Source organism: Austrofundulus limnaeus, unplaced genomic scaffold (assembly GCF_001266775.1).
Source record: "Austrofundulus limnaeus strain Quisiro unplaced genomic scaffold, Austrofundulus_limnaeus-1.0 Scaffold51, whole genome shotgun sequence".
Classification (NCBI taxonomy): Eukaryota; Metazoa; Chordata; class Actinopteri; order Cyprinodontiformes; family Rivulidae; genus Austrofundulus; species Austrofundulus limnaeus.
The window spans coordinates 1,533,409-1,547,763 of NW_013952453.1; the positions used below are offsets into that span (position 1 = coordinate 1,533,409).

Here is a 14,355-nt window from a genome sequence, read left to right on the forward strand (position 1 = left end):
GGTTTACACTGTCTAGGATACTTTTAGGAGGGATTTGAGAAGGAGCCAGACTGTTACATAGTACTATTTTTTTATTTTATTTATTTATTTATTTATTTATTTATTTATTTATTTTGTACTGAACTTGGCTTATGTCATTTAAAGATAATTACACACTTACTTTTGCAATGCTGTACAGACAATTTTTATTTTAAGCAGTTCATTCATTTTTAAAGGGTTCTTCTTGACCCTAAAGTGTTCTCAGTGGTACACTTTACCAAAAAAATCTACTTTTTCCACTCGCTAATGTATCTGTATCATCTGAAGCAGTTCCAAAAAGCCTTAAAATTGATTTGTGGAAGAGTTTTACCTTTAAATAATTATAATAATGTAAAGAAAATATTTATAATTATAATTTATATTATATGTTTTGATCGTGCAGCACTTACAACTTTGGGTCCGATGGCTTCCAGAGCCCAGCAGGAGCAGGCTCCTTGTGCCTGGGGTCAGGGGTTCACGGAGGAGTCGACTGGATGAGGAAACTGGCTTTCCGATACCGCAGAGTCAAAGAGATTTACAACACWTACAAAAATAATGTTGGAGGTAACTCCCTGATTTGTTTCATTTGACACTTCTCAGTAAACGTTAYTTTTTAAAATTATTGTTTGGTCATTTATTCTTGGGTGAACTTATTTATTAGTCATGAGTTGCTAAACAAAAATTCTAAAAAAGTTACTGGATTATGTAGCAACTGAGCAAGAAGACGTTAAAGAACAATAAAGTCTATGTCAAAATCAAGACCTGATCCCTGACTTTAATTGATTTGATGTACTAAAGAAAATAAAACACATTAAAGTCAGGTTTGAGATTTCTTTTACTCTACGATAATTGTGTTTTATGTGCTTAGAAATATTGATAATAAGCACCGGTGCTTATATATTTTAGGTTTGCTGGGCAGTCCCAAGCGAGAGGAATGGTTACAGCTCAGAAGAGAGATGGAAGTTCTGACTGACCTGTGGCTGACTCAAGCACTCAAAGCCTTGGCTCTCATTAACTCAAGGTCAGTTCATCTTACCCCAACTTGCTTTGCATTAATAGCTCCTTACTTCTCAGCTGTAAGCTTTCAAGTTTCCTTTTCTTCTCAAATCTCACATCAAGAATGAAATAAAATCATAGTTTCTGTAAGCGACCATATTTTTAACATCTTGTCTGTCTTGTCGTTTTCCAGGCCAAACTGTGTGAATGTGTTGGTGACCACCACTCAGCTCATCCCAGCCCTTTCCAAGGTTTTACTGTACGGTCTTGGCTCAGCCTTCCCAATAGAGAACATATACAGCGCCACGAAAATTGGTGAGACAAATAGTTTAGTGAGATGTGGAACTAAGTAGTAATACAGTATGTGGACTGCTTAATTTCTTTTTCTCCTAAATAATTTCCTAAAACAGTAAATCTGTCATCTGATTTTTTTTAAAGCCTAACCYGAAACATTAATATTTTTACGTCTTTCCCTGCATTTTTTAAAGGAAAAGAGAGCTGTTTTGAGCGTGTGTCTCAACGGTTTGGTCGGCGAGCGGTTTACGTGGTGATCGGAGATGGAGCCGAGGAGGAGACCGTAGCCAAGAAGGTTGGTGTAACAGTCTGGTTTTTTTTATGACTGACTGCTTAAAAATGGGTCACAACTAATCATTTAATTTTTACAGCTGTATCTGTTTCAGCGGCTTCTGTTTCTGACAAATAAAATTTACATTTTTACATTAATGGTTAAAATCTTGTCTGGATCTGGCAGTTTGGCTGACCTTTTTTATCTTACAATATCGTTTTTACAGTTTAAGCCAACTTCTTTTCCAGATGGTCTTTATCACAAATCATATTTATTTCCAGCCCACTGCATCTTTTATATCTAGAGGGGACTTAAAGCTGCTGAAAGACTCATGCGTGCCTTATAATAACCCTTATATTATATTGTGTTTAACTAGAAGAACATGCCATTCTGGAGGGTGTCCTGTCGAGCAGATCTGGAGGCTCTGACTCATGCACTGGAGCTGGATTACCTCTAGAGGGCATCAACCGTCAACGTCYGCACTCAAAGCAAGGAGAAGCTCTTGAAGTCTGTTTTGTGCAGCCAGAGTTGAGGTGCGTGTGGAAACTGACTTCAGATCAGTATTGCTGTTCTGAGGGAGCACCTGAGGACTTTCAAGCAACGCGACAGCCGGACACAGACATGAAACCACAAGTGCTGACATCCAACTTTGCAAAGTACAAATAAGGGACCAAATCATAGCTAATMCCAGGGAACTATGACTAGTACTGCAAGTATTAAATATATGTATATAAAAAAACATGTCTTTTTCTTTCTGTTTATTTTGTTCATCTCAGCTTATTGAATATTGCACTGAATGCAAATTCTGATTTCTTATTCAATGAGCTCAATGAGTTTTTGAATGGAAAAAAAAAACATCTGTCTGGTTTTTGACTTTTTATTCTGTTCTGTCTTTTATTTGTTTTCAGACTTAAACTGTCTCAAGGGCTAAAACTGTTTTTTAAAATAAAGTTAGAAACAAATTGTGATGTTATATGTGACATTTTAGTCAGCTAGAATATTGTAAAACAAACATCTTTTAGTTAGAGACTATTAAAATAGTCAATACATTGGAATGATAATAACAGCTATTTATTATAGGTTCAGTCCTATAGCATAATGAGTTAGACTGCAAAATATAAAAAATATGTAAAGACAAAAGCAAATGTTTTGATATGAAGTTTTCCTGCAGATGTGTTTTAGTTCAGTGCTTGATTCTTTAATTTTGATTCTGGGTTGTACATTGATTCTTTTTCTGACTCTGTTTCAGTCTCCATAAACCTGGTTGTAATATAAATGAACTAGTAAGGTTGTGCATGTGCTAATTACACTGCCTGTCGGCTTAATGTGATTTGTATATAATGCTTTTTATTGCCCAATTTGTTTTGACAGACAAAGTAGATAATAAAGATAAATTAATTGCATTTTGAGAAATCCTGAGTGGAGTTTTGTCTGGAACAATAGAAAAGGGATGAGTGATCCGAGCGCAAAAGTTGTGCTAATTTTAAGAAGATTTTAAAATGCAGCCAGTAACCACCGAGGGCCAAACTGGTGGCAATAATGTTTTTGTTCATGTCTATCTATTAGAAAAAATATTTCATGAACCCCTGAAAAAATTAAACTTTTTGAAAGTTAGATGTACATCTTTAACTGAATAATATTTGAAATCCACTTAATTTGAGGAGCAGCCAACTGATTGTAAAACACACAAAGGGTCATATGTCAATCCATCTACCACAGGTTTTTGGCAGGGAGTTGCCACAGGAAGCAAACTCACAAGATGTGGTGTCTGATGTCCTTCCTGACACAACCTGGGCTTGAACCTGCAGCTTCAAGACTGCAAGACTGCAGCACTGACCAACAGCAGAGGACTATTTTAMAATGTGCTAAATATTGGTGTTTACAGTTCACAGAGGCTTCTATTATATAACGGTTAGTGTTCCTAATGTCCACTCAGGAGACTGAGTTTGACTTTTGATCAAGGTAACGTTTTGTCACTGACATAAAACAACTGGAAGTGCAGAGCTGAAGGTACAGAGGTACAGCACAGGTTGAACAACTGAAAACGGTAAATGGCCTGAACTTATGTAACACTTTATCAAGTCCAAAGACTCCAAAGTGCTTTACACTACAGACTGATGGTGGTAAGCTACATTGTAGCCACAGCTGCCCTGGGACAGAYTGACAGAGACAAGACACCACCGASCCCTCTGACCACCATCAGCAGGCAAGGCGAGTGAAGTGACTTGCCAAAGGACACAACAGCTGCGGACGGATCGGGGACTCGAACGGACAACTCATTGGTTCCAGGATGAGCCCCTAACTCTAGTTGCCCCTCCCCAAAGATAAAGTTAGAGAGGCCAGATATTTTGCACATAACCAGAGGAGGGAGAGTGGGGATATTGATTTRAGACTGTTAGAGAAGCAKCTGCCAGAAAAAAGACAACAAGGAGATAAATGGATGCAGTTAGAGATATGGAGGAGGCTGACTCTGTGGGGAACCCTGAGGAGGGAATAGCTGGAAGAACAACAGCTTGTGCAAGATCAGTGTTGTCCTTWAGTTTTTGAAGTCTGTAAGGAAAGTAACTCATGGACCTCCAGGTGGATTTTAATGAAACCTTCAGGAAATAATGTGCAGCTACAACTAATTAACTTTTATGAAGTCAACCCAAACCAAATGGTGGTCTTAGCCAACTGAGCTAACATGAAACTATTTGTAAAGTTTTGTTTATATAATAAATGTTTAATTCAGTCAGTTTTACAGGTTTGATAGTAGCAGTAAGACATTTAGGACACATATCTTACCTTGTCCATAGCTATATTTTAAAGGTTTAACCAAAACAACAAGAACATGAGATAATTTAAAAAAWAAATAAAGCTTTCCTTTCCTTTGTTGATGAGGTTTGTCTAAATTCTGAGGCTGTGGGCAATGTGTAAGGGATATTTGAGTCTTTATGAGTATTGAATATGGAGGCCAATTTCTGAGGAAAGGTTGCCCTCTTCAGGACAAAAAATAAACCACATGATAATATCACTCCAGTGTGTGGGGAGTAAGAAAAACTGAAAGACATATGGCATAGTTAATTTATTTATTTTTTTTAATAAAGTAACAACCAGAAAAATTTTTGATAATTTTTGCAGCATTGTTTTGGTTTATAGTGCAAAATTTACAGTATCAGCATAATTTACAATCAACAAACTCATAAAAATAAATAGCAAAAACATAAATAACAGGATAAATAGCATGTACATTCACAGTTATATAATTCATGAGGACAGAACACATGACAAGTTTCATAGCATCTAAACACTGTTGATGGAAACCATTTTAAAGCCTCTGACTGTAACGTTGCTGTTTGACAGCGACAGGCTGGCGTGCAGCATCTTTACGCCACTCATGCTGGGGGTGAACGAGAAGCGTTGCTCAACTTTTCCTCCTGGACGCAGTGAGTTCAACCTGCAGGGAAACAAGAGTGAGACATAAATCAACACGCTCGCAAAGATTTTAGAGAAACAAATTGAAATGATTGGATCATTTGGCAAAACGTAATCTACTCTATGGTTTGTTTCACAACACACCCTGCATTCCTTCAGTGTTCTGTAACGTTCTGCTTGTTGACACTCCTACACCTTGTCATTTTGCAGCCAATTGTCATGCTCGTTATCTTTCGACAAATCATGAATAAGTTAAAACAAACAATCCAGATTCTTACCTGAACTGAGTCCTGCCATTTATTAGCCCAGCCCCAGTCACAGTCAGGACACCACTGACTGGGTGAGAGAACAGGTTGATGAAAGTTACTGTGGCGGAATGCTCTTTGTTTGGCACAATGGAGTCTTTCTCNAAGTTAAACATGAAACGTCAAAGTTTATTACAAGTGGCCCTTCGAGGGCCACCATAACGCTCATGTGGCCCTCGGTGAAAATGAGTTTGACACCCCTGGTCTAGGAGCTCTTAGTTTACACGCTTTGTAAAGTACCTTTATGATGAGCTCTGGGCTGGAGATGTTGAACTCCTCCGCAGCAAGTACACGCTCACGAGTGGCCGTGTCCTCCAAAACAACGGCCAAGTTGATCAGATTATCTCCCAGAACATTCTTGTACTGGGCTGGGTGGATCTGCTGCTGCAGCACTTTGACTGGAGTGACAGAGGAAGCAGAAATAAGTGTGTGGAATTCATCATCAAATCCTAATTCGATATAATACAACAATCAAGTGAATTTACCTTCCATGGGTGCCAGTTGCATGACACCATGGTTTTCCCAGAAGGCGTCAGAAGGACCGTGGTTGTACTCTTTAGCCTGAGCGTTAAGGTGCACGATCAGCTTCTTGGGCACCCGCTGCCTGTTCACGACCTTCACTGTGAAGCGAATGGGCTCCCCGGCCACCGGAGATTTATCCAGAGTCAAGAAGGCTGTCACTCTCTGGGAGGAGGCTCCTGTGTAAAACATAGCAGCCTGAATGAGAGGACTGTAAATAAATGATTCTCAGCTCGAGCAACATATTCAAAGTGATAAATTACCTCTGCTTAATGTTGAATCATCTGAAACTATGGAGCTTCTGGATGAAAGTGTTGAAGATGAGCCTGCATTAAAAAAAAAACAGTAAATATTGTTTCCTGAGTTAAGCATTAGAATTAGGATAAACGTGTTTCTGTTTTAGGATCGTACTTTTGATGGATTTGTAATCTCCTGTGATGTTCTGCAATCTYGGGAAGCCAACAGCTTTGGTGCAGATGAAGGATCCGACTCTCTCTGTGTCTGTGCTGAAGCTAACCACATTACCCTGGCTCCAGATGATGGTGTGCACGGCAGCGTTCACCTCAGCGTAGACAAATGGAATGTCAAAAGGACGGTCCAGGCACTGGTATTTTATTGCTTTGACGGGAGCCGGGCCACAGCAGAACACTCCTACAATGATGGGGAAAATAAATAAATAAATTATAAACAAGTTCATATTTTTTTTACAAAGATCTAAAACAAACTGTAGCCATGCTTCTCACACACCTTCACTCCTCTGCTGAGGAGTCGGATCAAGAACTTGCCAGCCATTCATATCAGAGCCCAGATCTTTGCGAGTCATCCAGCACTCCACCCACACATGAAAGTTCCTGTTAAAAGACCCAAAACAAGACAATTAAGGCCACTTGAATGAATATCCATGAAAATAAATATTGACATCTTTACATTGGTTCGGGGTTGAGCTTTACTCACCAAACGCTGTCTTTGCTGTAGTTCAGCTTCTGCCCCGTTTCGCTGTAGTGCTCCTCGATCACCAGGTTGGCGTTGGTGTCGTGAGCAGAGTTGTAGTTTGTGACAACACGGCAAGGAATGCCAAGAACTCGCATGACTAAAAGAAGAAAAAAAAACAGAGGTGCAGACATTTACGTAAAAGTTAGAAAACACCTTCACGATAATTAACAGCAATTTCGATTCGAAACTGAGAACGTCAAACAGTGCTGAAAATTAACGCTKATTATTAAATACTTTTTAAGATTATTATGGAGACTTATGATAAGCAATTGCAGTAAACTATGCTATCRGGATGTACCTGTGCACATGACGGCTGCAAACACCCAGCACTGTCCGTACTTGACTGGGTTGTAACCAAACTTTGCCCACTGTTTCAAGATGTCCCCACTTCCTGCCCACTTGGAGGGATGGACACCTTCTTTGAAGTCTTCAGACCAGTTTCCTTTCAGAACGCCACGATCRTCCTCACAGTTGATCTGAGGTTAATAAAAACGAGAGAAATTTTGAATTTTCAAAAGCAGGTTTAGGCATGACGTCYAGGCCTGCCTGCCAGCTATAGAACTCTGTCTGCCGTGTGACGTTTTAATGTGGAGAGCATGCCAGCTGTGTGATGATCTTTATGATCTGTAGTTTGGATCAATGRTGCTGTTCGTGACGCCATACAAAGCTGTGAGAATGAACACTGGAAGCGGTTTGTCATTCTCACGATCTGTTTACACTCACCATGGCAGAAACAACGCGGCTGATGTAGACGGGGTTGTTTCGTTTCAGGTAGTCCTTGGTTCTGTTCACCTGGTGCTGTGGGCTGACTTGGAGCAGATCCAGACATGCCTCCAAAACACCAGGCTCATACTGTACAGAGAAATAAAAACAACTGAATTAATCATTCTGCTGTTGCTGTGGTTCAAAGTAAATAATGGCACGTGTGCAGTGCCAAACACAATCTGAAAAAAAWATATATATAAAAAAGTCAAAATGTTTTTTTTCAATTACCTGATCAAAGGACCATGGTCTCGACACAGGATTCATCGGGGTCCCCATGAACAGCAAACCAGAGTCACTCAGGACGTATTCTTCCCTCTCATCCTCAAATGGAATGAAAACAGCATCCTCTGAAAGATGTACAACTTTTATTATTATTACAGCATTTTACATTTTATTTTATTATTACAGCTGTTTATTTCTTAAAATACCATTCAGTAAAAGAGACAAACAGCACAGCATCCACATATTCAGAGTAGTGGCTTTCAAATTCACATAAATCTGTAAATGATTAACTTTGTGTGGTAATGACAGAAAAAAATGACCTCTAGTAGAAAAAGCACTGAGTGAACATGGCTTCTAGTTTTATGTTGGATCAATAAGACAAACAGCTTTTCTTTTTTTTTTTGTCTTTTTAGGAGCCAAATAGTTTTACTCTGAAATGGTTTGGAAACGTTTTCAMTTTGAAAATAAGGAAATGACATTTAGATTCAACACGACTAGAAAGATCCACACATGGGTGCTAAAGAGAAAATCACAGATAAGAATGTATGTGCTGTGGGGAGTGTTTTTTGGTGAGATGCTAAACCATTCGGTTGTTATATTTCTTACAGAGAGCAAATCCCAAATTTAAACTAATGAATTGGTTTCTGTGGGGTTTTTTTATACACATTTCTGGTGAGTTCTAACAAATAACTAATATTTGACTTGGTCACACTCACCAGAACACCAGGGGTTGCAGAGAACAACGAAACTGCCACACACACAACTCCCTCGGTTGTTCTGTGTGGACAAACACAGCTGGAACTTGTAGCAGCCCACCGAGGCGAAGGCAGGAGAGGAGATGAAGATGGAGAGGTTCTGGGGGGTCGATTTGTTTGAGTCTATGCAGGCATTCCAAGGTGCAGATGATTCCTTCCTTGAGAAAGTGACCGGCATCATTGTGTACAGCCCACCTTGGAATAAAAAAAATACACAAAGTTTTTTTTTACTGGATAAAACTGGTGAAAAAAAAAGCATTACTTCAAACAAACATTGACCTGCAAATATTGAGATTAAGCTTGTTACCTAGCATCACATCAATCTTCAGAGAATCAGTGTTGGGGTTGAAGGGCCGGCCCTTAAACTGGACGCTGATTCTGAAGGGGTCTCCTCTTCGCACCACCAGAGAATTGGAGGCGCTGAAGCCACCTGTTCGGTGTCTCTCCCGGTTTTCAGATAATTCCAAGTTAACATGGTGAATACTCAAGTCTGCAAAAAGAATAGAAATAGAAAYTGCAGTTTCAGATATTGTAACTAAAAATACATCAAATTGGCTAGTCAGATAGTAAAAGAATGTGCAAGAAAAAGAGAGTAAGAGAACCAGAAGCATCCCTGAGACAAAGCTCACCTTCCATGTGTCAGTGTCTTCGTCTCAAAACAGGATCAATGTGCTCCTGCTGTGCTCATCTTCGTTTATATAAGCCTGAACCTCACCTCAACCCCTCCCAGGAGCATTTCAGGCAGCAGTTAGAAAGGAAACAGGTTTTTCATAGAGATGGTTTCTAACGCCCTTAAGGGTTTTATCAAAACATTAAAGACACACCTCCAAGCCAGCTGTGGTGACACCTGTACAGTTTTCCTGCACAAAGTGTACATATCTGACGCGTGATCAGACTCACCCACGTCAACAAAAGAAAACCAGTCTTCGGTGCCAGTTCCTTTGTGCGAACTCCCACAACATGCTACTCTTGCAACATAGGTATGAAACATGAAGGCAAGAGTTTGTCAGTGAGTTCACATAATTAGAAAACGTCTTTGCACACATTAGTTGTTTTTCTTTACTATGTGAAGTCTGTACTTTTTAAGCATAACTGCATGAATGGATGGGCTTTGAATTTTTTGTATAATCCTTGAAACAACAGTATATTTGCCTCCAGCATGTTAACACGTAGCTGTTGTATTGTGCTGTGTTGTAATCTTGAGCCATCAGCTTGACTTGAATGAATAACAATGTTAACTCAAAAAGGGATTTAAAAAATGTAAAGGCTTGTTGCTTAGCTTACTAGATAAAGCTCCTTTGTCCAAATAATCAACTATAATAAGCTGGTTTGAGCATGTTTCTGAAGGCCCAGCRTTATCTAAAATTTAACTAGTTGGTTAAAATCCCAAAGGCGCTTACTGCTTTATGATGCAGAGTCAGCATTTCTACTTTTGTRTTTATAGCTTATTGTTTGATATGAAAGGAGCTGTAAAAACCTAAAATGTTTTGGAATTTTTAGACAACTGATCTGACATTAAGCTTTATCTCCATCAGATGGACTCATCTGCTGCTAATGCCTGCATGTATTCAGCAGATTGCCTTTTCTGGGGGTGAAGGAGTGTCGTGTTGAAATCACAATCAGTCATGTGAAGATATTCATCGTGTCCCAACATCACCTTCAAAGGAAGGTGACATTAAAAATCATGTCAAACCAACTAGAACAGCGGAAGAGACGTGTGCGTAAAACGTGCTCTCTTCAGAACATTCCATACAGTTCAGTTAGACCTGAGCTCCCTTAAGGTGAAAACATGTTTATCACTGGAGTCTTGCAGGGTGAGGATTTCATTTATTTAATAATCAATTTTAGACTGATTTTTATTGTTGAGCATTTACATTTCAATTTCATTATTTTATTTGATTTAGGAGGATTAAAAATGTCATAATTAATTAGTCATTTATATCAACAAAAACATGCAGAAATGTTTTGCTTGAATATATTCTGGGGATGAAAGGGGCAGACATTAAAAGATTTATTCCTTCTTCTGCTACCTTTCATTTTATTTTTGATTTTTGATTTGTGCATTTTCTTTGTTTTTTATTGTATATAGTTATGTTTAATGAAATTAATAAATTTTTAATTGAATTTTTTGAATTGAATTGAGAAATGTTAAAAATGCCCAGAAGACACGCTGCACAAACGAAAGTTGCATCACTTGCTGCTAAAAACTTTCAATTTTTTCCCTTTTTTATTTTATTTTTGTTTTTCCAAGAAAATGGGCACAACTTTAAGACGTACACACCAAAGGGATGAATCCTGATAACGTAAATGATCTCCTTGTCACTCTCTAGATGTTCTAGCAGTTATGAATAYAATAACCATGAAATTCTTGTTTCTTTAAGGCTCACCTGTAATTATSTTTAATCCTGTCTTACATTTTCAGCTCTCCTGACGTCAGTCACCTGATGATTAATGACTTGGAAATAATGACACAAGTGGAGAACAATTTAATGAATTTTGACAGCTCTAATAAAAAAGAAAAAAGTTTCATGGTGCTTGCAKAAAATCTGAAATCTAKGGAAGCCAAGMGCAGACGTTTTCAGCATAYMATTATTTTCCAAGGTTTTCTCATGATAACGACATATGACATGTCGATATAATGTACATTACGATATAAACACTATATTAAGTTTTCTCGAGATAACAATATCCAGATGGTTTTCCTCTTGTGCATCAATCAGTAAACATGAAAACAGCCTGGTCCCCTCAGCTAATTAAATAATTAAAGGTAATTTGTCRAGGCACAAAAAATCTCAACATGCTGCATGTGTGCATCATGTATCACACTCTGCAACCTATATTATCTGCATGAGTTCACATCAAATGAGACACATTTCACATTTGGTACAAAGTAAGGTTGGAAAAGCATCAATCCAGGAACAGGTTTTACTGTTGCAGTTTTTTTAATTTCACCCTTAATAAATAATTACACAATCAGGCACTCAAGAAAAAAAGAAGAAATACCTTGACATGCACACATGTACCCGTTTTTTTTTYYTTTYYTTTTTTTCTTMAGCCTCCAGAGTATTTGGGAACATTCGGCTGTATGAATTATTTCGTACATCCAAACAAACAGTAGAAAATAGTGCTTTGTTGGTTTGCATACTGCTTTGCAGAAAAATAGAGAATCTGTGGAGTTGTCCACTGATCCTCCTGTGCAAAGAACATCTGTCAGATGTAAATAGATTACCCCACAGAGACCATCATCAAATTAAATTTAACCTTTGGTCCAAATTAGAAAAAAGTATTTCTAGGTTTTCAAACATTATATGATTAGCACAAAATTGGCAACATTATAAACAATCGTAACAGGAAAGCTCTGGTGAAAATTTTAATTCTAATATTATTGTACATTTTATAATGCCGAATTCGTTCAGTTTATTTAAAGAATTTTAAAACAGAATTAGTGGAGTATCATTTGTATTAAAATATCAACACATTGTTTTAACATTGCTGCAATTTTAGAACACTAAATTATTTATTCTTTTTTAATGCCAAATGTCATTTTTTATGTGACATTTGAGCATTTAAATTAAAAGTAATCAAGTGTAAGGAAAGCCAAAATATCACAAATCAATTTGTGTGTCAAAGTTATGGTTTGCGACTTTGCTGGCAGGGTCCTTCAGAAAAAAATGCTGGTAAATTAAACAAATAATTAATCAACAAATTAAAACAGTGAAACAAACAAACAAAAATATATTACAGTGATCCAAGCATACTTTAGCATACACAACAATGAATTATATTTGGAATATAGATTACAAAAACTTAATGCAATTATAACACCCTAAAGAAGATATCCAAAAATACTACTACAGCTTCATTTCGGAGGGGCAGTCCTTGGTTTGTTGTAAACAAGAAAATCTGAGATGTCGTGCCACACATTGCTGTCGTGGTAGAGGTAAGTCATGGAGGACTGAAGSGACGGCTGAAGAGTGTGTGGGTAATACTCAAACAGCCACAAGACGATGCCCCAAACCAGCGTGGCAAACAGTGGGAAAGGATCACGTTTGGGTGCAGGGACAAATCCTTTTTCTACAGCCAGTCGAGACAAGGCAAACAGGATTCGAGACAGCAGATACATGTTGATCTAKATTGATTAGGAAATGAGCAAACACACACACAAAAAAACTGCTTTAATAAATCTGTAAAAGAAATCCAGTGCCGAATCTACCACTTTGTGAGGATGTTCAGTCTGCTCTAAAATATTTTATTCATGTACAACAAAAAGTCAAATGGTCAGGGAAGACAGGTAGTTACTATATGAACTGACAACTAAAAATGCAGACAAAAACATGACTCAATATCTGCAAACAAATAGTGAGAAATCAGTTCTCTGAAACTGAACAAAGAAGCAAAGTGTTACTTTGTAAACAATAGAAAACAAGATTAAAGAGGATTGGAGAGAAGTCAATAACTGTGGATGGATGTTGGACTGAAGAAAACACGGACGGACGGACGGAAGAACGAACGAACGAATGAGGACAGCAACCATGATGGTAAATGTGCATGTGGAAAAATATATTTGGACAGTTTTCAGTGGAAAGTAGATTGGATGTGGTCAAAAATAAATTTTCACAAAAATTAAAAAGTGCAGACAGTAAATCTTAGCCGATAAGTGAAAATGTTTTGTGTTATAACTGTGATTTTATTTATGTAAAAGTGATTCAATACCCTGAAGTGCATTTATTTCCTCCTCTATAAGGAAGCAGTGACATGCTAGACTGATAAGAGAGGAGTTTGACCTGCAGTTAGCCATACCTGACTATTGATGTTGTTGTTGTCTCCAAACACTAACCATCCTCCAACACAGGCAGCTAGAAAGGAGTGAGACTGTTGGCTCTTTCCTTGGATCTGCTGCTGTAAGGCTTGTAGTCCTTTGTATGTAAACACGAAGCACGCCAGGTTCCGAGAGTGGGTGTACGTGGCTTTGAGAATGGCTTTGAGTTTGTCCTTCAGACTGAAGAAACAAAAAGAAACCAAATCAAACACACGGATGGTCATGTGACAACAGGATCTTTGCGAAAATAGCATAAAAATATAAAAGGTAAAATGGTTTTAAGGGGTTACTTACCTGCCACTTCTAAAGAGAAATGTCATAACCAGGGCGTGAGGTGCTCTGATCTTGGCCCCATATCTGAGGCATTAAAAAAAAACATTTTATTATTGAATTAATTTCAACAAAGACTACAGATTAAACAATAAGTGATTTATGACAAAGACTGCTTTACAAAACCTGCTCAGGCTGTAAAGCAAACTAAACTTCTGAAACTTTTACTGCAAAAAAAGGTTGAACTTCCAAAACTCACATACTGAGCAAAACACAGACACGAGAACAAGCCACAGCCTGGCAGGCATTATGAAAAAAGAGTTATTTTTGTAACGGGATCACATGAATACTGTCCAAGCTCGTATCTAAGTAAATTATTAACAAATAGTACATTTCTGTCGCTAGTTTACAGTTTCGTTCACTCACACGGCGCCGTTTCTGAATCCCTTCAAAACTGCCAGGGCTGCTTTGTATTTCTCCTGTTGTAGGAGATGATTGATTGTATATAAAATAGTTTTTATCAGGTCAGGACCCGCCATGACTATCAGTTAATCCAAGTGGGGACACAAATAAGCGTCGGACCATGTGATATCTATTGTGTTACATTGAATGTGCACCGTAGGGATACGAGCAATATCACAGGTTCCTGTTTGAACGATTACCTGACGGAGACAAATGAACACACACACACACACACACACACACACACACACA

The 14,355-nt window shown here is 38.0% G+C and overlaps 3 protein-coding genes across 4 annotated transcripts in view; 1 reads left to right on the plus strand and 2 right to left on the minus strand.

The window, feature by feature from the left end:
• The window catches only part of eya2 (EYA transcriptional coactivator and phosphatase 2), a 26,505-nt gene extending 23,523 nt beyond the window's left edge, over positions 1-2,982 (plus strand). For both annotated transcript variants that reach the window (XM_014008615.1, XM_014008616.1), the window contains exons 12-16: positions 422-582; positions 925-1,039; positions 1,208-1,329; positions 1,503-1,603; positions 1,956-2,982. In XM_014008615.1, coding sequence (XP_013864069.1) covers positions 422-582; positions 925-1,039; positions 1,208-1,329; positions 1,503-1,603; positions 1,956-2,036 — 580 coding nt within the window. In that variant the 3' untranslated portion in view covers positions 2,037-2,982. The remainder of the gene's footprint in view (positions 1-421; positions 583-924; positions 1,040-1,207; positions 1,330-1,502; positions 1,604-1,955) is intronic.
• Positions 2,983-4,633: 1,651 nt separating this feature from the next.
• tgm5l (transglutaminase 5, like) lies at positions 4,634-9,678 on the minus strand. The gene is made up of 14 exons (XM_014008618.1): positions 9,182-9,678; positions 8,860-9,042; positions 8,514-8,747; positions 7,804-7,922; positions 7,534-7,662; positions 7,109-7,286; positions 6,772-6,907; positions 6,565-6,668; positions 6,229-6,468; positions 6,081-6,143; positions 5,784-5,996; positions 5,539-5,696; positions 5,272-5,399; positions 4,634-5,015 (listed from the first exon to the last, which is right to left on the minus strand). The coding sequence occupies exons 1-14, from the start codon at positions 9,186-9,188 to the stop codon at positions 4,862-4,864; spliced, it is 2,046 nt and encodes a 681-aa protein (XP_013864072.1). The 5' UTR covers positions 9,189-9,678; the 3' UTR covers positions 4,634-4,861.
• Positions 9,679-12,243: 2,565 nt separating this feature from the next.
• Positions 12,244-14,230, minus strand: pxmp4 (peroxisomal membrane protein 4). Its single transcript, XM_014008617.1, has 4 exons — positions 14,068-14,230; positions 13,666-13,728; positions 13,353-13,551; positions 12,244-12,681 (listed from the first exon to the last, which is right to left on the minus strand). Exons 1-4 carry the CDS (start codon positions 14,178-14,180, stop codon positions 12,412-12,414), a joined length of 645 nt encoding a protein of 214 aa, XP_013864071.1. The 5' UTR covers positions 14,181-14,230; the 3' UTR covers positions 12,244-12,411.
• Positions 14,231-14,355: the final 125 nt, after the last annotated feature.